General features: G+C 43.6%; 1 protein-coding gene across 1 annotated transcript in view; it reads right to left on the bottom strand.

Moving 5' to 3' along the window:
- Positions 1-23980, bottom strand: part of LOC8039159 (glutamate receptor ionotropic, kainate 2) — a 282849-nt gene that overhangs the window by 40420 nt on the left and 218449 nt on the right. Inside the window, exons 12-13 of the mRNA XM_040502983.2 lie at positions 23480-23678; positions 20748-20973 (exon numbers count right to left, since the gene is read on the bottom strand). Coding sequence (XP_040358917.1) covers positions 20748-20973; positions 23480-23678 — 425 coding nt within the window. The remainder of the gene's footprint in view (positions 1-20747; positions 20974-23479; positions 23679-23980) is intronic.

Here is a 23980-nt window from a genome sequence, read left to right on the forward strand (position 1 = left end):
CTAAGGCAATGCCCGAAGAGGGGAAAGGGCAAGCACTAGAAAGGCGGGTGAGGAGAGTAACCTCCTCTCCTATCTAACATTCGTAGTGCTTTCCCCCTGTCCCCCAGCCCTGCCCTCCCCTCCCATATGCCTTCCTAGTGCTCGCCTTTTCTCTCTTCGCATGGCCGTTGCATTCACCTGCACTACACACAACTAGTGACACGGAGTATAATTGAAGGACGGTACACTCACAGATGTCAAAGCACTTGAAGAGTTCGCAACTTCGGTGCAATGCCACTGGTTGCACTTTTGTATCGCACTTCAGATGGGTTGATTTGCCCGAAGTACCTGGAAAATAATAAGAATGATAGAATAAATTAATGTGCCATAAACCAGGGCTAGGCAGACACACTCCAAAAAGTATTCGGGAATACTGAGATACATCTGCTTTAAGCCAAAAATACAGATACTGAGATACATTGTCTTTTATGCAATGCTATATCCCCGAGACACTTCCCCGAAACTGGTGAAAAAGTATTCAGGAATACAGATACAATGTGTAGTTGTATCTGTATTGTAGAGGGTGTAGTTCGTGGGGAATATGTACGGTCAGTGGCGTTCCAACTTGTTTTTGAGTCAGGAAGGGGGGGGGAGTGCTCTTAGTATCCCTTGGGCGCCGCCGGCCAGTCTTTAACCTGCCCTGTGGCGGCTGTTTTAAGGGGGGTGGCAGGGGGGAAGGGACAACACAGGACAGGAGGAGGCAAAAGGGGGGGTATGCACACCGAGGCGCTTGCACCGTCGGCGAAGTCGCCGTACCGGTGGCTTTCTTGCACGGCATTTGGAGTCTGCTCCTCACGTGATCGGATATCGGCAAATAGCGGTGCGGCGGCACGTGGAAACCAGACGCGCAACTCTGGCTGGAGCCTATAATCTCAATGCTGCACTAGAGTACCAGTTCCTGTATAGGCTCCCTGCGGGAGCCAGAGTTGCGCGTCTATTTTCTACGTGCCGCCGCGCCGCTATTTGACGAGATCCGACCACGTACCGTGCATGCAAGAAAGTAACGTTGCACGCGCCCCGCCGTACGCACCCCTGCTTTTGAGCGCGCCTCGTCGGTTCGAGAGTCAATGGTTCCAGTACCCTCTCCCTCTTCGAAGTGGCCGAGCAGGGAGGGAATATGGTTTCGTTGTGTCGACCTCGGGGGCGGAAGATTACGCACGATGGGGACAAAGGCGAGTTTGGGGAAGCAGTATCTAGGTCACAGCGCCTCAATGGTTGAACAGGATGTAGCTGACGTTTTGGGTGTGGAACGGGTGGGAGAGGCCTTGCGCGCGTTGTTTTCTCGACACTTAGCCTCGTGTCGAGGTGGCAGTACATATACGCCAAGAGGTCCAAAAGTCGCGTGAGGAGCTGGATCAACATGCCGTGCAGGAAAGACGGCGCTACGAAGATGAACGCGCAACTCTGACTCCCGCAGGGAACCTGTAAAAGAACTCTAACTGCCTTGTCTTGAAGCGCCACCTTAGTTCCATCATCCCCACTGAAAATCGCATTGCATAACCATACGTGCGAGCGAAGCCGGTAACAAGCGCGAGCATGTTGCTCTGCAATCGAACGTTTCACCGACAGATCGTTTTATAGATACGCGATGATTCATCGCCAGAATGCTTCATCTACAGCACAAACTACCTTTTTTCTGTAAGGAGCTGCCTCACACTGTTGCCACGAAGCGGATAGTACGTGTAGGATACACCCGCGACGAAATGTCCCTACAACGCTAAATCCGCGTAACGACTGTCGATGGAACGGTAGTGTCGACGAACGAGAGTCCATGAAACATCTGTCCACAAAAAGTGTTTTTTGGCGAAACGATAGAGACCCGTTGCTCTGAATGACGCCAGCTCTACACGCAAGAATAATGTCTCGAAGCTGCGATGTCGTGCTCGTTTGTACACTCAGAGAACCGGGCACCGCCACCTCGCACACATGCCACAAATACAAAAGCTAAGAAACTCTGACATAAACAGGAGAAAAAGGAAAGCACGTCCCCAGCTAGCAGGCCCCATGCCTCGCAAGACGCAGCATCCAACGAGTGCATGTAAACGACAGACTTACCTTTATCGGGTGGGCACATCTTGGTTTGTGACTGCAGTGCAGCTACGTGCCAAGCATCGCTTCGTGAGCACGATCCGCTTTGTCCAATCACCTTCTAAAAAAACACGTAATTCAAAATAGCGCGAATGAACAAAGGCGATGTCACCCGCCAGCCGAAGCAAAAGTATGGCCGCCGAAGCACGCCGAGATGGAATGCAGGAGGTGAGGAGGTCAAGTAACCTAGCAACACGAAGGCCAGATAACGCGCGAAACGCGATCGCTATCGTGATAGGTTGTCAGTCGGATGACGTGCAACCAGTGACTGCTAATCAGGACGCGCGCTCTACTCTATTACCGCGCGCATTTTGTTTGTTTTCTTGCGCTCTCCTGATAGCATTCCCTCTCCTCTTTTTGAAAAAGGAAAGGGGAGGGGAGGGGTGTAATGGTGCACCTGGCAACACCCTCGCCTCGCCCGCCGATTCCTTTGGGAGAGGAGGATTCAAGTGATGGGAGTGTGATTACGCTCGCCGGGTGTCTCCAGTCGAAGGGGGGTGTAAGGGTGCGCGATACACCCACATACACCCTTTTTTTCTGAGAGTGTACGATAGGTGGGAGCACTTATTTGGAAAATGGTGAATGGCAACTGTTGTTATCTTTAAGGTGGACTGCATATTTGCAGTACTTTTCCTCACTTAAAAATATGTCTTACTAAAAATATGTAGTATAGCCGATGACAAAAGGAGAATGGCTGGGCGTCCTCCAGCACGTGCTTGTGCTTTTCACCCCGCTTTGGACAGATGTGCTCGCTCCAGGCTCATCAGGCGCTGAAACGTCATCGAAGGCAGCAGACGGGCTAGAGGTGGAACAACGGAGACTTCTCCCTGCCTTTCTGATGGTGTCAGTGAGCGTGTACTTCTATACTCTAACTTAGCTTAACCTGCACAGAGCTGAGTAGAATAGGCTTGGCAAGTGCCCTTATTGCATATGCATTTGTACAGCTGAGGCACTTTCTAAATCAAGAACATTGTGTACCTTACCTTCAAAAACACATCATTTTGGGGGTGCAAAAGGAATTCTAAGGCATATTTTTGTTTGTATTGTCCTATTACGCATCGACTCCTTCAACTTAATGCAGAGTCGACCCAGCCTCTTGAAAAATTTAATGCTTGCCAGGTAATTGTTTTGCATTTAGTTGATATATCAGTATTCAGTTAGGTATCCCAAGTCATTAGTCGTTGAGGTGGAGTCTCTCTGTAAGTCAATCATGTTTAACATTCATAGAAATGCTTGTCAAATAATGGCACTGTCGAGGATATCTATTCAGCTCGGAACAATCGCTGGGCACAAGCTGATCGTGTGGTTACAGGCAGCAAACATCCCGGTTGGAACGTCCTATTTCGCAATGTAGCTGCAGACTAGGTGAGGGCCCCACTCATAAACGTCTATACTTTTAGTCTCTTTAAGCTGGACCACTTTTGACACTACAAGCCATTGCAGCTAAAACAGCATGACACATGATTATAAGCTGGACGTACCATGGCGTCCAACTAGAAGGTCACATGGCTTGCTTTGTGCACTGAATTTGCAAGGATGGCTTGAAGCTTCTGTCGTGGTTAACTTTAAGCTGAGATACTTTAAAATAATGCTCTCAGTTTTTAGTGTTGCCCGGCATGGTTAACAAGTTGGTGATATAGCGCTGCATTGAAAAGTCTGTGCATTCATGACTGTATCACCTTATGAATGCATACGAGCTATTAAACTCTTCGTTTTTCAGAGAAATGAAATGCACTTTGCTTCCAATTGCACCCGCTTCTGTAACTTCATGGTATGAAGCACCTTACGGCTGCAAGCTCTGATTGATCTTGTTCTCTGGTCTGCGCAGGCCCATATCAGGGAGTCGCTCCGAGAGCCTCACCAAAGTTTCCTGCCCGTGGTCGTTCTAAATTTTTTTTTGTTGTAGGTATGCATCCTTTCTGTCTTTCCCTTAATTGTACTCAAACGTCTTCTTTTCATTGTCGCCGATTTGCCTCAAAATTGGTTAAGCACACAAATGGACGCTGTACAACTGTATTATACATATTTTGTTCAAGGTAACTTTTCTTTGCCACAGTTACAGATTTTTTTATGAAGGTTAGTCTTTTTTGTTTTTATTTACAAATTTATGTGAGTTTCCATGGGCAACACTAAAACGTTATGCCAGGAGCAAGGAGTTCACTGCTGTAATTTGTTCTCAACTGATTGCAAGAAATTTCGTTAATGTCGTGAAACCTCCTTCCAGCGCTTGCTTTGCAGCATAAAAAAAAATTATACATAGGACATACTCTGTTTTTTAAACTGCTTGCTCAATCTGCAGGTCTGCCTGCCATAGATGTCGTGCTACTGGAGAGCAGGCAAATTCGATTGCTGGTTTTGCCATTGCTTTTTTTTTTTTTTTTTTTTAGCCGTTGTCTTAGTAGTTCTTGTAAATTTAGAGATTTTCCTAAAAAGCAAGCCGGGAAGAATATTTAGTTTAGTTAGGTAGCTGAAAGTAATGATTTAGTACCCCTTTGTCAGTAAAATAGATACTGTGTGCCGCTGTTAGTGTCAAGCCGAGATCCACGCTTTTTTGGCATTTTGCTCAGAGTAGTACCCATTCTTATTCGTTAGCCTCTTGGTGTGCCAACTAAACTCTTTGTATACAGACACCTGCCCTCTGCTGGTACACTCTACCCGCATGTTCAGCGAGTGTATGAACTGGAGTTGTATCCACAGTCGACACTCGCTGAGCACGAGGGTAGGAAAATCTTTCCATTGCAGCAGAGCCATATATGGGGAGAGTCCGGCAGTCTATGATTTCGCTACCGTAACGTCTTCCTTCCGAGTGAGCTGATCAGCCCGCGGCACAGAGCAAGAGGCGTGAGCGCATGCGCGTGAACTCTAGGCTGCTCCCAGCTGAGCGGGGAGGGCCGCCATTTTCATTCATTCGCCCGGCATGGGATCGATATTCAAATTTCGGTTCTTTCCTTTTATTTGGCAGGCTCTGGCAATAAAATGATATAGTGTTATTCCTCGGTGGCTTAAAAACCTAAAAAAAGAAGTTCCTCTATGTTTGAACACACTTTTATTTAGACAAAAAAAAAATAAAGAAGCCCGTAGCAGACGACTCATAGCCTCAACAGTGCTCCGTGCCGACAGCTTTGCGTCAAAATGGCGGTCATCTCTTTTCCTCTTTGCTGCCTTCTCTATCCCTCCTTTGGCGTTCTCCTCCCTTTCCTCCTCTCCGGCGCCTTCGTTGCCACACCCGCTGGCTAAACTCTCCCACTATACGGCTTTGCATTGCAGTAGTAGTTTTATTTGTAGTCTTTACAGTTGAATGTGAATATTTGACAGAAGTCTCTCAGGTTGGGGCGAAAGGGGGTTAAATGAATGCATTTGATCATTCGCCTAAATTCGGTACCCATCATTTTAACGCCTACGTAGCCTTGTCCTGGTGGGTGACTATGACTAAAATAAGAGGATCTATGTGCTGATCACGAAAGAATATGCTAGCCATTCTAATGTAGCTCTGCCAAGTACTTGATTGTGATTTGTTTTTATTTTCAGCTACTTGGGTGCCTCGAGATCTGGAGATCCTAGTGGCCACAAGCTTGGACTCAATCTTTTTCTGTGGTCTGGCCAGGACCATGGGGGAGGTAATCCCAGCAACAAGAGCATCGCAGTATCTCCCTGCCTGTGGCTTTCGATCAGCGTCACGACAGGGGAGTCCTCGTGCCACCAGGTGTTAGGTATGCCACTTGAAATAAGCATTTTTCTTACCTATTAATAGAACAGCAAAAGCACTACTAAGCCTAAAATGCAAAAAAAACATATTCAAATCTTGGGTTGGATGAAATTCCAATTACAAAAAGGAGCCTGCAGACATGATTATCATGTGAACTTAAAGCCCGCAGATGTAGGTTCGACGGTGTCACAGAAATAACCTCTCGCAGATCGCCTTGCTCGCGCTATACCCAAACAAATTCTTAAAATAATCATTGTGTTTCGTTGGTGTCATCAATCTTATGTCCCTACCACACCCACCAGTTGGGACATGTGAAATATAGAAAAACAGGAACTTGCACATTGTCAGCTCTGCAAAGATTTATATAGTAAACAGAGCATAGCACGTTCAGCTTAAGAAAAAAATTTAGTGCAGGCCTATATTCATGGTTCACATATGTGTGATTGCTCTTTATAATGAAGTGAAAACTGCTTAAGTTGTGGCCCACTACAGGCTTTCTATTAGTGTTAAAAAGTGCGGTAGAAAACATGATTGTGCTTGGAAGACGGGGACATAGGAAGGACAGACACAACAGAGCGCTAACTTTCAACTGATTTAATTCAAGAACCTCAGCGTAGAAACGGACTGTGTCACCGCACCACATCTCAACCAATCCGTGGCCCTGCCACGGACCGCAAGTACGCCAACTCCTTATCCGCCAAGTCAATTGACGCCACACTGACACAACTTGTCCCGGAACTATTTATAGTGTCAGCCTCCATAATCTCGCTAACAGTCCTATCTTTGTGCCTCTCAAGAGCAGTAGACGAAGCAAATAATGGTTTGCACCCGCAGTCATGGCAGTGACACGACAGATCATGACTGCGAGTGCAAACCATTATTTGCTCAGTCTACTGTTCTTGCTAGGCACAAAGATATGACTGTTAGAGAGATTATGGAGGCTGATGCTATAAATAGTTCCGGCATGTGTTGTGTCAGTGTGGCGTCAATTGACTTGGCGGATAAGGAGTTGGCGTACTTGCGGTCCGTGGCAGGGCCACGGATTGGTTGAGATGTGGTGCGGTGACGCATTGTGTTTCTACGCTGAGGTTCTTGAATTAAATCAGTTGAAAGTTAGCACTCTGTGGTGTCTGTCCTTCCTATGTCCCCGTCTTCAAAGCACAATCATGTTTTCTAACGTAGTCAGCACTTGTTAAAAAGTGCTATTGTGTTTTAAGCAGCTCGTACCAAATATTTTCTTGAAATACATTGGTTCATGGAAATTATTATGTAGATGTTGGCAGACAGTCATGGTGAGGCCAATCTTTAATGCCAAGTGGTCCACTTATTCAGAGTTAATTGAGTTTGCAAATATTGTAGGTCGCAAATTAAATTTTTATGGTACGCAATGGGCACAATCATCCGTAATGACTAGCTCTACCTAGGGGAACTTCATACGTTTACTACGGCAAGATGGTTTCGAAAAACAAAGTATTTAGTTTATTCAACTCCTGCACTAACCTTGTCTTTAGAAACTTTTTATATTCTTTGCGATGCTGAGATAAGATTGTGGAAATAGTTTTTCTAGAACTACTCTAGATATTTCCAGTTCATCATTTTTCTCGCAAAGCATTCGAGAGAGCCAAACCCTGTAATGTACGGAGGGAACTCACAGAATGATGCGACTCACAGTTTGGAACATTCGGCACTGTAACAGTAATTATGACATGTCACTTATGTAATGCTCATTATCGCAGATCAAACTGCTTTTTCCGTCTACACTCATTTTCAGTAGACTCATTCAGCGAACTCCCACCTGAGACTGCAGCGCTGGGTTCTGCAAAGTAATTTGAATGAATATAGATGCAACAGGTTTCTTTGAGCGTGCATCTAACACACATTCTTCATATTGAATCTGCTAACTGTATTCATGACCATGTCCATAATTGTATCCACATTCGAGCTTATTTTTATTTTGACATTTGAGTTTTCTTCAGTACTTTTCTCAACATCTGTGCTTGCTGAGCCGTACTCAAGTCCATACATCTTGTCTTTCGCTATTACATTAATATATAAAACTGTTGATGCCAAGTGAGAATTCAAGGTACCGAATCTGTCGTGCGAGCTAAATAAGAACCAATAAAAAGCTCTACAAAGGAAATTTTGTTAAAGGATGCTGTATGAGCATTAGAATAGTACATGCCATGCTAAAAAAAAAATACAAATTCTTGTTAGGTATGCGAGGATGACAGTGCTGTGCTGTTTCTGATGTGTCACAAAAAAAAAGAAATCAGTGCCATACAGTGTTCCTTATGGAAGTACAAACTGTTGAATTCGAAGCCCAGAAGTTTTATTCAAGAATGTTCCTCAATACAAATGTATTTAGAGATCTGAGCTACTGACTCATACATGACTATGTGGCAAACATTCATTTTCATGTGGATTATAGTTTACAAGGTCTAGTCTGCATTGATTTATTGCATTCATGCTGAAACTGGGACGGGTTCTCTGGGTATGAATAAAGAGATAAACATTTCTTGATATCAAAACATTTGAGAACGGACAAAAGGAAGGATCTGAGAACGGTACCTTAGATTCTCTTCTTTTTCTTACAGTATCTCTAATGTTCACTTTATTTCACCTGATGCATTTAGTTTTTAGCGCAGCTCTTAGTACCCGTTTCCGCGTTTTGCGGCGTCGCTGTCGGCGTAACCGCCCAACTAAACTTGGCAGGAAATTGAATTAATGTTGTGGTCATGTGACGTTAATATTTCCGCTAAGTCTAGCTGAGAAACTGAATTTTTTTATGGATGACGTGACGCGGTCATGCGACGTCATTTTCCCCGCTACTTTTAGCGGAAAAACTGCATTTGTGTTGAGGTCATGTGACATCAATTTCTGCGCTAAATTTAGGGGGAAACTTAACCAGCTAAATTTAGTGGGGAAATTTTCCCGCTAAATTCAGGGAAATTTCCCGCTAAATGGGAGGGAGCAGAAGAGGAGGAGGGGAGGGGGAGGAGGGGCATACCCTCCCATCCTCCTCTTCAAGATCTGTGCTCTGATTTCACGTTACAGAGAATTGTAAACGTCTCATATTTCATCTCATGTTTATTCAACTTTTATATTGCAGGTGCGCTCGCAGCACAAATCTGGGTTGTGCTGATCCTCTACGCACAAGTTAGGAACTCCTGAGTGGCAAGAGTGGGAGTTTGGTCTGACAGCTCAAGGGACACCATTGTTCAGTATTGAATGTTTAATAATCTTCTTTTGAGCAAAGTTAAGCTTTGCTGCATGCAGTTCTTGTAAAAATAAATACCTGCAGCCAAATTTACCAGGTCACGACATTTCGCCTCTGCTCTTAGTGCTCCTGGTGAGCCTCGGATAAGAGCTTACTGGTGTGCAAACATCATGCTTGTTTGAAACCACTCACTGATGTAGAGACTCGCTGACATCCAGCATTCCAATGAAATGCTGGATGTCCACAAGTCTTTCTTGAACAATGCAAGCGGGGAAGGAACCATACAATCATATCGTATTGGGGGACATTCTACAGAGTGTTTTTTCTATGTTTTACAGATTTTTTTTTAAAAAGCCGTAAAAGCTACATTTACACGGTCTGTGCACGTGAGTTATATGGCCAGGGCGGCATAGTATAAAAGGCTAATTTGTAATGATCCGTCGGCTTATTACAGAGATGTGCCAGACTTCTTTCAGAAAACTAGATGGAGGTTCATTCTAGCGTAGTTTTATCCCGCGAATCTGAATATCCCGTTCGTTTTCCTCAAAGATATAACTAAACGTCGGAAAACACACAAAAACATCCTACCAACAGTGACATCTTAAGAAGAACTTTCGGCCGCCAAGCGTGTGTCGCTTAAGGGCCGCTCGTCCAATCGCAAGTTTTCTAGGTATATTCTCCGGCATTGGCACCAGTTGTGACACATTTTTCTGCCCTTTAAAAAATAGCATGTGCGTGCATAGCTTTGATAGGCGCTGAAGATGCGTGAACAAAGATTTTGAAAGCTGCTCTTGTGACGTCGCTCTCTAGGGAAGTGCTTTCACAGCGCTTTAAAAATGACTATGCAGCCTCGATTAATTAAATTAGCAAATAATTTTGATATTTGAGATTCTGGAGGTCGAATGAAGAAGATTTAAGTGTTTTCTCAAATAGAAAACTGCTTCAGCCTAGTATAGTACGTTCGTGAAATTTTTAATCAGTTAAAATAGACCCATGGTTCCAATTAGAAACTTGCTAAGCATCATCAAAACACACTAAATCAATTTTCTTTGTAAAGATATAAGACAAGAGTAGCATTTTATGGCGTTCTAAAAAAAATGGTCAATTTGGACGCGTTTCCAGACTTCGGTTTCTTACCAGAGCGCATCTTTGCACCTGCGGTCCAGCTGCCCAGTGGCCACAGTGCGAAGCCGCCCCCTCGCCTCCTTCGTAGGATGAAGGGAAGCAAGGCGCACGTGTGTTGCGTGTCTAAGCCCCTGGGGAACAGGACCGTGGGCGCAGAGATGAGCTCTGATAAGAAACTGAAACCTAGAAACTCGTCCAAATAAAGCTTTTTACAGAATGCATAAAACGCTACCCCTGCATTATATCCTTCTAAAAAAACTTGATTTTGTGGTTTTCAATGACTCAGCAAGTTTCTAATTGAAACCATATTTTCATTTTCACTAATTAAAAAGTTGATTAACAAATTGTATTTAATTATCTGACTGATCGTTACGAATAGGTCCCTATACTATGTACGCCTGGCCGTATAACTCGCCTGCACAAACCGCATTAATTTAGCTTTCACGACCTTTCTAAACATATATGTAAAGCTTAAAACTAAATCGCCCTGTACAACAGTGAAAAGGCGAAACCAACATGCTGGAGCCATATGGCTCCATTATGCTGGTATCGCCTTTTTGCTGGTATAGGATGTCCCATATTACGTTATGCATGTATGGTTCCGTCCACCTCCATGGTTCCGCCTTAATCCACTACGCTGGCATAGGATGTCCCGTAATACGACACGCTTGTATGGTTCCGCCCACCTGTATGGTTCCGCCTTATTCCACTATACTGGAGCCGCCTTTTTCGCTTGTATAGGATGTCCCATATTACGGTTACGCTTGTATGAGCCTTTTCCGTCATCTTTCCATCATCGATATTTTCCAACTGGGAATGCCTTTTTCTCTCTCTCTCTCTCTTGTTTAACAGTTCAAATCCGGGAAACCGGAGTGCGCACTTGCTAGAATACGGGCGTGACGTATATACACATATAGGAACAAATCTGTTAACTGCCAGAAAACACCGGCCGGCTGTACGACGGAGCTATTGAAAACCAAGTACGTTTTTTTATAGTTTTCGTAATGTTGAAAATTCCCGCTGCTTTGTGCGCATTATGCGGATCACGTTTCGGTAACGGTGCAGTCAAATTGGTATACTCGTCAGCTATACAGACCCTATCTGCAGGTCCAATAACCCTTATTCGTTTTCCTGCTTATTATAATTTGTTGCTATTTCAAAAACGAACATAACCGCTTATAAATTACGCAGTCCATGCCTTGGAGGAGCAACCTGCGACAAATAAATAAAAAAAAATGAAAGAAAGTCCAGTTCTCCGCCATTACGAATTCCCCGCGGTTACGAATTCCCGTGCACGGGACGTCCTATGACGAGATCTCCGCTGTGACAAGTTTCCCTATGACGAGTTGGCTGAACAAATTGGATCAGACAAGTACTCCAAGACCCTCCCCAAATAGATGTCCGCTGATGCCACGGGCAGTAAAAAGCAGAGAACTAAGCCGCACTATGGCCCCACTCACAAGTTTTTCTCTCTCCTCAAGTCCAGAGTCTCAATTCTTCGTCAGCCACAATTTTGTTCTATTTGTTCAAATATCTCCTTGCGATAAGATGGGGTAAAAACGGCAAAAAAGTGCCCGCAAAAAGCTGACGCACAAAAATGGTGACGGAGACGCAGATAACTTGACTCGAATTCACAAATAAAGTGGTCCAACCCGCAGGAGACTGCAGCAAGCTGCAGCGAAACAGTCTGGACGGAAGAAAGGTGACGAACAACCACAAAGTGAGCAGTTGTTTGTCTCCTTTCTTCCGTCCCGTCTGTTTCGCTGTACGTTTTAAATAATCACGCCATACCAAAACGCACAATCTTCCATTCCAAGAAGCTGGACTACAAAAAAGTAAGTAGCTTTTACAGCAAGGTCAAATGAGGTGAAAAGAAGCAGAAAAATACATCCTGTTTTCTAAGAGAAGATGAGAGGTGTGCAGCAACGAACGATGATGCTTGTGGCAATAACACTTTGACATATTATCACATCTCTTTTAATAGATACTTGGGTAGGCGGAGAGTTCTCTCCTGTTGCGACATTATGAAAATGGGCGTAGTCACTGTAACCGAAAAGTACGTTGTTAATTATTGTCTTTGCACTTACCATCTCGAGATTCTCGAAAAGGCAAACAATCGCTTCGTGTCCTCTTCTCCCCGTCTTCAATCGCAAAAATGACCACAACAAAGACACGCACACAAAAAAAAAAAAAAAAACGGATAGAGCTTATTCCTACTATTTTTTTCTTTTCTTTAAGTACTTTTTGGATTTTCTGACGTCGTTGTTATGGTCTAAAACTAGATTCAAATAGTTTCAGGGGCTTGGTGTTGTAGAGAAAGGCTTTGGATAACTGAAGAGTGCCAAGCCTCCCTTTTCTCTAGTCAATGCGCGTGACAGTGGGACTGCACTCGACTTTAAGTAAATAAAAACAGCCTTTCTTTTCCTTGGAGGGGGTGGAATGGAGGGTCGTAACCAAAATGTAACGGATGACAACGAATCCGTTACGTAAATATGTATTGGAATTGCTTCAAAACTTCTCTCGGCAATAAGTAATTACTCCATTACTAATCACTGATAAATATGAAGGATCACAACTAATTTCGTTACTTGTAACAGATTACGTATAAGTCTGCCTGAACTACTCCTCAGGTTATGTGTAACCTAACCTTATATTCTTTGGTCAAAAATATGTTAATTTGTACCCGAAATTAGCAAACAAATAACAGAGTTAGGCTTGTCACTATCTACTTTGGGACTTTGATCCAAAGGAGTTGTCAGAATTAAGCTTGATTTTGGGTTGTTTCGTTTTCACCTGGCCACAGAGTGCGAAGATCACCAAACAAGTGCCCTAATTAGACGTCAGTTCGAGTTGTTCTGCTTACATTTTTTACTTATGTATGACACTTCGGTGGAATTTTTGGCTCATGTCTGGCACATTGGCGATTACTTGACGAACAAAGGAAAAAAACAAAGAAAAGTAAAATAGAAGTGAAGTGACCTCAATTAACTCCTAGAAGAAAACTCTTATTAGGCCCAGGATAGGCCCCAAGGATTTTCGAACTTTAGTGCAAGTTTGGCGTTCCCTGGCGTCGTGCCTGCGTCTTAGGAACAATACTTCCAATAAACGGCTGAATGACTTAGCGGTCATTGAGGCTATTTTTTTCTAACATTCTTAGTTCTCCTGATAACCTTACCGTTTTGTCTGTCAACAAGCGTTCAGCGATTCATTAAGGGGTAACAATAAGATACCTTGCAGAGCAAACACTGATGATCTTCTTTCTCGCTAAAGTAAATCCGCTGTAAAATAGATGTCGTCGACAACACGGGAAACTCAGAAAACTAACGGCATTTCGCGCCTCCTTTAGCCGTTCACTTGGCATAGTTAAATACAAGCGCCCAAAGCCCACCGCAGGCGTTGTATTCATTGTTGAAGGCACTATATCATAAAATAAAAATATATACCGGCCGAATCGATTTAAAGTTATTGGTGATAAGAAGAATGTGTGGACCCCCCACATACTTTTGTTTTTTTGAGCTGGTATTTTTTACACAGTTTTTTTTTTTTACGAAGTGTACTCACTACCTTTTTAAAGAAACTAGTTCAAAATCAGATAAAAAGCGAAAGTGCGCGAAAGCCCAGGAACAAGTGGAAGAAGAACACAGGCACAGCGCTAAATTACGGCTCTTTTTTTTTTTCTTTGTCTTCACTAAACCAGTGTAAAATGAAAGAAGATAAGGCAAAAATACGAAACCAGGACTATTTTATCTAAAGCCACCCTCAAAGCGCGGATTATGTGCCCTCACACTATATACCAACGTGCCCAAATGCAAACATTGTTGTTAGTGCAAATTCTGTGATTTTTTGCGTGTAGGTTAGAGCCCTAAAACTACAATTTATGAAGTGACAATAAGCTTGTGTGGAACTCAGCTGAGTTTTTACTAAGGTATTTCTTTCCTTAAACGTTATGGGTTCAACGAGGCAAAATTGCGGCCAAAACTTGTTATGTAAGGCATTCAATTTTAGTCATTTTAATTCAAATTTCAGAAAAATTCTTGTTAATTCGCTCCTGGTATTTGGCTTTTAGTTTAAGCTCAATTTGTGTGTTGGGTACACTGTTACAAAGACCATAAAATAAAGTATTTATATTCGAAACAACACACATTTTGTGCAGTGTCCCAAACATGAGAAAACTCGTTTAATATGAAAGATTTAGCCTCGACTAAGTGTGACGTGATATTTTTTTTTTACATTTTATATGCTTAACACAATCAATACGCTTAAGAATAACTGCAGTTCATCGCGTTTCTTCGTCATTTTATGTTTTTTTCATGACCTATGAGGAATATTACCTAGCCAGGATTTTTTAACGTATCTGCAATAAAAAAGTTTTAACTTCACGTTATTACAGCGAATGAAAAAAGAAATACTTTCTTCACGTCAACTCGCTTTTTTATGCCCTATTTTAACTCAAACGTAGTTTATGAAAGCACTCTACTTTTTATACCCTTCGTTAGTTTGCTTTTGCTAAATTTTCGGTAGGCATTTAAAATGCTTGCCATAACATCTTAACGACACAATATAAACGTAATGTATCTTTGCATTTGTTTTTTATTATGCAAATTTCAGAGCCCTCAGTGGCGCCGCTATTCAATTGCTGCGTAGAACCGCCACAGGAGGTCACGCCTGATGGACGCAAAGCGTGCCTTCGAAGGAGTGAAACCGGACGCGTATTCGGAAAACCTTGTAAAGTAAGTCAACAGGCCAACTTTGGCACTTTGATAGGCGCATTTTGATGGATGTCATATCACCCGTTTTAAGGGGGAGAGAGACAAAGGGGGAAGGAGGCTTAGCTAGACACGCCACAGTGATTCACGAGCTAGCCTTTAACTGACTCTCAGATTTACCTACCTATATGCGTAAGCAGATCTGCGAGCCAGCTAAATGCAAGAGCGTGAAAAACCGGAAATCAGGGGACGGGATGTGTGTGAAATCGCGCGAATCAGTGCCGAAATTGACCCGTTGACATACTTCACAACCCTTTCGGAATGTGCGGCGCCAACCCCGACACAAAAATAGAACACCGCAACAAGTGGTCACATGCTTGTTGGACAAGGCTGGTGATGGACGAACGCAAGTGGAGTTCTTCAGAGTTGCCTCGTCCATCTTACTTTAAATGTATTTTGCTGCTTCCAAATTTATTTATTATTGTAGTTACTCTGTGTTGGGCATGCAGCAAGGTTTCCGAAAACAAAACGATATTCAGGCGCGAAAAAGAAATACAAAAAACGAAAACAATATGATTTGATATTTTAATGTATCATATATGCTAAAACTCCGTTCTAGACAAAAGATCACAAGTTCTTTTTGTAGGTCCTTGCGCCATAATGATACAGACGTGCTTCTCCTGGGTATAATTACGTAGGTGGTTTTTGGGTGCTGCCTTTAATAAGAATTTGATTCTAGCAATGTAGTTTTAAAAATAAACCTCTGTTAATTAAGCCGTTTTTAGCTTAGGCCGTTCAATTCAAATGAAATGAAGAAAATAATTAGTCAGATGAGGTAGCAGCCACAGTTAAAAAAAAACAAGTCTGTGTTCGAGGGCAAGAATAATATTTTATAAAGTGAGAAAAGATGTAAACCTTTTAACTTCATAGGCTCTTTTGTAACCATTATTAAAACTCGATATGGCACTTTCAATATACTTTTATTGTACCAACTACGCTTATAAATGCATTAGTCGAGTTGAGATAAAAAAGAGGTTATTTGGGTACGCAAGAAACACAGTTACAGTGTATGGATATGTTTTGCTTTAATAGGTCACCAAGCTTAGATGGTGTAAGAGTAAATTTGTCTGACTAAATTCTTAGCATAATTTTATTTTGAAAAAACAGAAAGAGTGAGCAGAGCGATTGTCATGTGATTCCCGTGTTAGCGCTGTCGCAAAAAACGACAACTGACCCCTAGCTCGCGCCAACACCCGCGTAGCGCACTGTTCTTTTTGCTGGGCAGTCGTCCCGCCATACGCATATTAAACGCTCCTTTAAAACCTTCACCCCCGTCTCCCATTTCGAGTCCCTAACATATCAGAAGTTGGATGGACCAAGCCTGATCCAACGACCACGACCTAGCACAAGTCGACCCCTGTGGCCACGAATCGTCACAGCAGCTACACCGACCAGCACCTCGGCATGGACGAGGAAGGGTGGCGACCGAACACGGCAGACTGCGGCGACGGGCCCTCCCCGACTTTCAGAAACCGTTGCGACTGGAACAGGGAGCACGAGTGTTGGCGGTAGCGACGGCGCAACCATGAGCCGAGGTGGCGTGGCAGATTAAGATTCAGAACGCTCCGACACCGACACCGTGGGGCAACGAATACCGCTGGCAGGCTCAGCAAGCGTTCAGCCAACAATGCAGACCGGGTTGTATAGACCGACAGGTGACCTATCTGGGCTTCAGACAATTGTACAAGCGGCTGTACAAGCCGCCGTGCGAGGAGCGGTCGCGGGCATGACTACCTGCTTCGCCCCGCAACCCAGCACACGCACGATCCAAGACCACCTGCAGAGTCCGGTAAGCTGGTACCAGTTTTCAACCCCGTCACGAATTCAGTGCAGACAGTTGAACTTTGGATACGGCAAGGTGACGAACTATGGACGATATACTCGTGGACAAGATACAGACGGCGTGTAATGCGCTAACGAAGCTAGAAGGAATCGCCAAAACGTGTTACGACCGCCTCGTCAGTGTCCAGCGTTCGTGGTTTGAATACAAGTTGGAGCCGAAAAAGGTGTTTCCACCACTCGTAAACCTACAGCGCCGACACCAGGAAATGGAAGCGAAGGGAAAACTGCCGAACGAAACCGTCGAACAGCATTTTCATGAGAAACTCAGCCTTCCCCGCGTCTTTGTCAACTTCCGCAATGTCAGATTGTGGACTATGTCATTACAGTCCTCAGTGATGAAGCTCTCGTTCGGAGCCTGAGCGTAGTTAAGTGTTCTACTCCAGAGGATCTGCTGGAGTGCCTCAAACGTTTGGACGACCGACTCACCGTCGTCGGGGAAGCGTCAGACCGATCCGATGCGGCAACCGGTTCAAGGGCGCGAAAGAACGGTTCGCCCAGCAACCGAAATGCCCACACAGTTTCGAAAGGAAAGCCGCCATTCAAATCTACTGGTGAACAGCGACGTTTCAACTGTGACGAAAACGGTTATTTGTCTGTAAACTGCAGTAAACCAAATAAGCGAGAACACTGTAGCAAATTTCACCGAACAGGACATAAAACAGCTCGCTGATCAAGCTGCAGAGGAAGTGTGTGCGTGAAAAATCTTCACTTCGAAAAAGAACAAAAAAACATGTAAATGCACGCAACTAAAAGTATTTTCAAAACGCTCTCGTAGACGGGAAGCTTGTCCGAGCTTATGTTGACCTTGGAAGCCAGTGTGTTACGCTGCGCAATGTGAATGCCGATGATTTGGAAATCAACTATAACAAGCTGTCCCGAGGATGTAAGATTGGAGGCTATGGTTTTAGTCAGGACCTACCATGCAGAATCATAAAAGCAAGCGTCACCGTAGAGTAGGATACAGCTCACGTTCCAATCTGCTTTGTTCCAAATGAAGCGCAAGCGATTCCTCGTCTTGCTGGACAACCGTTTACAGAGCAACCGCATGTTACCATCGTACGAAGAAGGAACACGCTTCTCAGTTTCGATGAACAAGGCAGTTATACTGATAATGATGAACGGCTCCAACACATTCAAGTCCCTGATCTTCCACCACGCTCCCTGATGTTATGGGCGAAGGAGACTGTCGTGCTTCCACCGAACTACGTGGGGATCGTCCATCTGACGACAGGACAAGTTTTTGTTGACGCACAGTCGCGGATGCAATAAGGCAAGGAACATTGCTTGCCTGCTTGTATAATCAACGTCACCGAAGGTGGCGGTATGGTTGGGCCTATTTTGAGCGCATCCAGTTCTAACGTCCATATTTCGAAAGGTGATGTAGCAGCGAGAGGTTCCTGGTGTTGAAAAATGTCTGAAACCGCTATCAAGCGAAGGCCGACGGGTCTCCTGGAACCGATCAAAGCGGAAGATATACGAAGAGGATCTCAGCTGTGTCCTGATCTGTGTGGAAGACACCACCTTACAACAGAGGATGGTCCCATCGTGCGAGCGTCTTTCAAAACGCGGCAAACTAAGGAACACTACTGCTACAACTGCGCAGGTCAAGGCCACTTTGCTCACCAATGCCACATGAAGAAGAGGGGCAATACATGTACGGCCTACCTTCCGACGACCTTCTCGAGCCTCAACGTCACAGTAGAAAGCCAGAAGGAAATTGGCGAGCACTACCGAACGAGCAGAAAGCAGGCCAGGGCCGCCGCAAACAGGTGCACAGCGAAAACCCGCCGGCTCGCCGACAACCAAGAAAACGACCTCACCACAAAACGAATCACCACCGCCAAAACAGGGATGGCGGCTACGACATAAAACATTCCGTGAGCAACGGCGGGGGCTCGAGAAAGAAGAAAAAGAACAAGAAGTCGCACTAACAGCGGAAAATTGATTTGACTTTCTAATGGCAGCTATCGTATCGAGGATATACCTGACCACAAGCGGACTCAACGTTTCTACACGTCGACAGCTCCCGTAAACAAGCTGAAACGACTGACCCCAAGCTCGCGCAACCACCCGCGTGGCGCACTGTTCTTTTTGCGGGGCAGGTGTACCCGCCAGGCGTATATTAAACGCTCCTTTTAAACCTTCAATGGTTCCCGTTTCCCATGTCGAAGACGTGTACCTTTTTCTTATTTTTTCCCAAGAACCGCTGTCGGGATTGGCGCTACGTACCGGAGTTAGACGATTACAATTTTTAAGTAGATAGCTTCATCGGTTGTTACGAATATGCCGGGTGTGCCTAGGAATGTTTTCAAAAATCCCGAAAAATAGGGTGGTTGAGAAACAAAAATGCAAGACGTTTACAACACCCTGTAATGACCAATTAGAGCGCAGCTCTTGAGGAGGAAGGGGGAAGGGTACTGAAAGGATGGTATACCCCTCCTACCTCCTCCTCATCCTCTCTGCTACTCCTCCTCCCTTCCTCCCTCCCCTTCCTCCTCCTCGTCGTCCTCCTCCCTTCCTCCTCCTCCCCCTTCTTCACCTCCTCCTCTCCTCATCCCTCAAACTGCTCCCCTCCTCTCCTCCTCCCTCCTATCTCCTCCTATCTCCTCCTCATCTCTCCTCTTCCCTTCCCCTCCCTTCTCTCCTTCATCCTCCCCTCCTTCTGCCCCCTCCTCCTCAAGTTCCCCCCTCTCTTCCTCCTCCCCCTCCTCCTACTCGCGCGGTGCATTATTGGATATTTCCCATAATGCAACGAGCGGTTAGCTGACGGCGACGGCGCTGAAGACGAAAACGGGCGCCTAAGAGGTGCGCTCTAAAAATATGTCTGGAATTAAACTGCGAACAACGGCAAGCGTCAATGCTTGAAGAAAGAAAAAAAACGACCTATTTAGATAAATATTTAGCAATAATTTACTAATTTACTTCCTAGTTAATAAAAATAAACACAGCCCAAGTTTACAACCTTACGAGCATCGTACGAATACGATTAATTTGACTCAGGTATAAAAAAATATCGAAGACCTTCACGATTCTCTGAAATGAAAAAATTAGAGCGCAGCTCTTGAGGAGGAGGAGGGGAGGGTACGAAGGGGAGGGTATGCCTCTTCACCCCTCCTTACCTTCCCCTCCTCCTCCTCCAGGCCTCCCCTGTAGTGGCAAATCTAGCGAAAATTGTTTCGCCAAATTTTGCGGGAAATTCGGCAAAATGATCTCGCTAAATATGGCGGGGAAGCTTAAACCGCTGAATTTAGTGGGAAAATTTCCCGCTAATTTTAGCGGGTTAAGTTTCCTCGTTATATTCTGCTGGGAAACTTTGACGTCCCATAAAATAATGCGCGCGGTTACGCTTACGCCGACGCCACAAACCCCGGAAACGGACGCCTAAGAGCTGCGGTCTAAAAAAATATAAGGGTGGTACAGTACTTCACGGCGTTCCAAGACAACGTTCTATTTAAGTACGTTTCTATGTTTAGGTTTTCAATCGCAGCGCTCCTTAGAACCTGCGGTCCTGCCGCCCGGTGGCGGACGGCAGGACCACTGGCGCAAAGATGGGCTCCGATAGAAAACCGAAGCCTAGAAACTCGCCCATATCAATCATTTTTTTTTAATCTCTAAAAGACTGCACGTGCCTAAAATCTATCTAAAATAAGTTGATTTAGCCGTTTTCCATGTTGCTTTAAAGATTTGTATTTTGACTTATATCTCTACCTTCACTAACAGAAAACGTTTCTTTTTTTGGTATAGATAAGTTAATTATTTAGCAAATTAGTATATTTTTGCAATCCCTGAGGATCGGCTTGGCTGGCAGTTTGTTGCCGGAAAGTGTTTCGTTTTATGTCAACCATCCTATATTTAAGTATTCTTATAATTGTTTGCTAATAAACCCGGTATATCTAAAGTAATTAAGTATATTTCTCAGTCAGTTGACAATTATTCGGCAGAAGTGGAATCACTAAGTTCTCACCTGGCGGAGTGGCGATGCCATAGCCCTTGCTGTCCAGAAGGCCGCCGATCTGTGTGAGGTTGCAGTCTCGTTCCACGACGTACTCTATTGACGATGACTCCATTAGGAACGCATAGTTTCCCTTCTTAACTCGCTCGACTGCTTTCTCGTTGGAATCAGCGAACGCCTTGGGCCTCGCCGCAAGCATAGTGGTCCACATTCGTTTCATCAGCGGGTCGTCAGAATTCTGTAAAAGAAAGTCATGTGATTCGCAGTCAGTTCAAGCTACTCACGTTCTGCCTATTGAGGTGTCTCATGAGAAATTTTAAGCGTATTTGCGGTTGGTACCTGGAGAGACGCAACATGACATAGAGCACGTGTGATCCCTGATTTCTTTCCCTTGCAAAAAAAAAAACAACTCAATATTTGTTTTACTTCTTCCCAGGAAATGAATTACCCTAATGCCAAATGTGCATATTGGGAATGTCTATACTTTTCATTTTATTATTTTCTTAGCAAATGTTGTCGCTTTAAATTGTCCATCCGCGGTCAGTAAAAGCAATTTAAAGCACTCGTGGATGCCCGAGATCACTGGTGAGGCTTAATTCTCCTATTCCATTATCAAGCCAGGATACCTTCATAAACGTAGATGGTGTACAATTTCCCGCAGGGTATACCCGTCTATCATTACTGGGATTCTAGAACGCAGGGTGTTTTACGCAGGTACTTCGGAAGAACACGTTTCAAACCTGAAGCGCACTCTTTTTTTTATTTGAAAACTGTGTAGGCTTTAAACACCAGCACACAACACACGCGTAATATTCAACATATTATAAAATAATCAATTCGAGTAATAAAATATAATTTTAATGTGGCGGGAAAATAATGAATTTCATTGGTTATCGCTTGTAGAGCATAATTTTTATATTTTCTTTCATATCTTATTCGCACGAAAATACATATAGAAACAATCTGACAAATGAAATCAAAACTAGTACTACGTGAATGTACATATTGCATGAAATAAATAATTCCTATATTCTTCAGAAATATTTAATTATTACAATTAAATATATTTAAATACATTTATTATTATTTGAAGGAGCTAACTCAGAAGATTGCTTCATGTCCGTTAACAACATCGAATAATTCCTTAGAGATTCTCAGACATTGCTACTACTCGTTGTCTCATGGGAAATATCATCTTTCCTCCGCGCCCTCTATAGACCCAAAGAACTCAATATTGCGAACGATGGAAAGTTTGAACTGTTCCTTACTATCCTCGAGGTTGAGTCTAGCAGCAACAGGAAAGGAATTATCAACCCAACTTATTATTAGAGGAGAAAGCAACCCGAAATTTGAGGCTTTACACAAACGAATGCCCCCAAAAAGGTTTTTAATGTGCTTCTCAAGACCAATATTAAATATGTTATGCTTAGGTAGAAAAACAGTCCGAAGACTTGCTTTTATACCACCCAGCATCGATATTTTTAAAACAATAAAAATGACAACTCGTGATAGGGGACCCTCGCTGTTTATAGTCCAGGATTCCTGTTTGCACTCCTGTAGTGCGTCTAGGTTTAATAAATCTCAATATCCGTGAGGGTCTTTTCATCACTCTGATTCATGCAGCTGTCGCAATCATTCTTAAAGAATTTAACGCAAAAGCATGCAGTGCCTTGTTTAGTGTTGTTTTCTCCGCTAAAAAAAAAAAAAAAATTCATGGTTTCTTGAATCGTTTTTCCGTACAAATTCACAAGATGAAAAAAAGGTGCCATGGTTGCGCTTGAAGGTGCCCGCAAAATTGAGTTCGTCAAAAAAAAAGAAACAAGTGCATTAATCGCTTTATCTCGCATAAAGATAAAGCAATAGAACCATCAGGCTTACTTTGCCGATTATAGTGGTAGTAGAAATTGTCAAGGTGGGCGCGACTATTGAGCCCCAAGCAGATATGAGAATGCCGGAGGAGCCCTTACAGGCGACCGTAACGGTAGAATTTTCTGTGGAGGAACATTTCAACCTGACCTCAAAGAGTTATGAAAACCGTCTCTTTAACTTGTATCATATTTACAGCCACTATCCGACCAGAAACAAGGGTGCCTTGCAAAGTTACGAGTTCATAAGTAGTTCGAAGAGTTAACTAAATGAATATCAAATCAAAACTCTCTCTATTGATGAAACCTTTTTATAGTTTTATATATAATGTTGAGGAAAGGGTTATATGGCAGCAGCCAAAAATGACCAGGCCACCGACTTCCGTATTCTTGTCACTTGAGACATTTTAATTATAAAAATAGTGATAAGGGCCAAATATTTTTGTGAAACATACGGTGTAGTACTTTAATCATACGATTTGAAAACAAATATTCCCAGCTTTATTGTCACTGTTAAAAACGTGAAATTCTAAAGAACGCACATTTTATTGTATGTATTAAAATGAAAGAACAGCAGCGCTTTATAAAAAAAAAGACTCAGTAAAATTTAGGAAGTGCAATCACAGCCGCGTTCCTCGTACGATTGTAATGCAGACACTTTAAAAACGGCTCTCTTAAATCAAGATTTATGAGAAAACCCGGAAGTAAAACTTTTGGGAAAAATTAAAACGTTTTAAACTTTTTAAACTAAACGTACAAGGTGTACGAGCTCAGAAATGTACTCGTGTACATAAATTCTAAAATAAAATTAAACTAAAAAACACTATCCAAAGTTCTTAGCCATTGAGCATACAACTAGGTTGCTTAGGCAATGAGCACCTTAAAGAAGAGACATGTGGAGCCTTCTTCTTTACAACCGTAGACGATTTTGGTCTGCTTGGCCAGGTCGTTGGCATTCTCGATGGGCGCCGTCATCCGTTGAGCAGTCAAGAAGGCGGCTAGGTTGGCAGTGTACGAAGATATCATGATGAGGGAAAAGAACCACCACATGCTGGACGCAATCCTTGTGGATATTGCTCTGTAAGATGTGTGAAGAAGAAAGGGCAGATTACTGATGATTTAGAATGCATACACACGCAGAGTCACGCCTGAGAATCAATCACCTTGAGCGCAAATTACTTTGCAAAGACGGCTCTGAAGCACATGCTTAAATTAAGCTACAATGCGTGCGCGTGATATTTTTGGTGCTGAAATAAACTAGGACTCGTATATTGCTAATAATTAGCCTGCTGAGCAAAAGGGCACGTCAGTGCCAGGTACAAGCGTAGTGTAGGAACTGCCGGTCAACCCGCAAAGCATTATATAAAATTCGTACCAGCA

Source organism: Ixodes scapularis, unplaced genomic scaffold (genome assembly GCF_016920785.2).
Source record: "Ixodes scapularis isolate PalLabHiFi unplaced genomic scaffold, ASM1692078v2 PGA_scaffold2__306_contigs__length_199485367, whole genome shotgun sequence".
Classification (NCBI taxonomy): Eukaryota; Metazoa; Arthropoda; class Arachnida; order Ixodida; family Ixodidae; genus Ixodes; species Ixodes scapularis.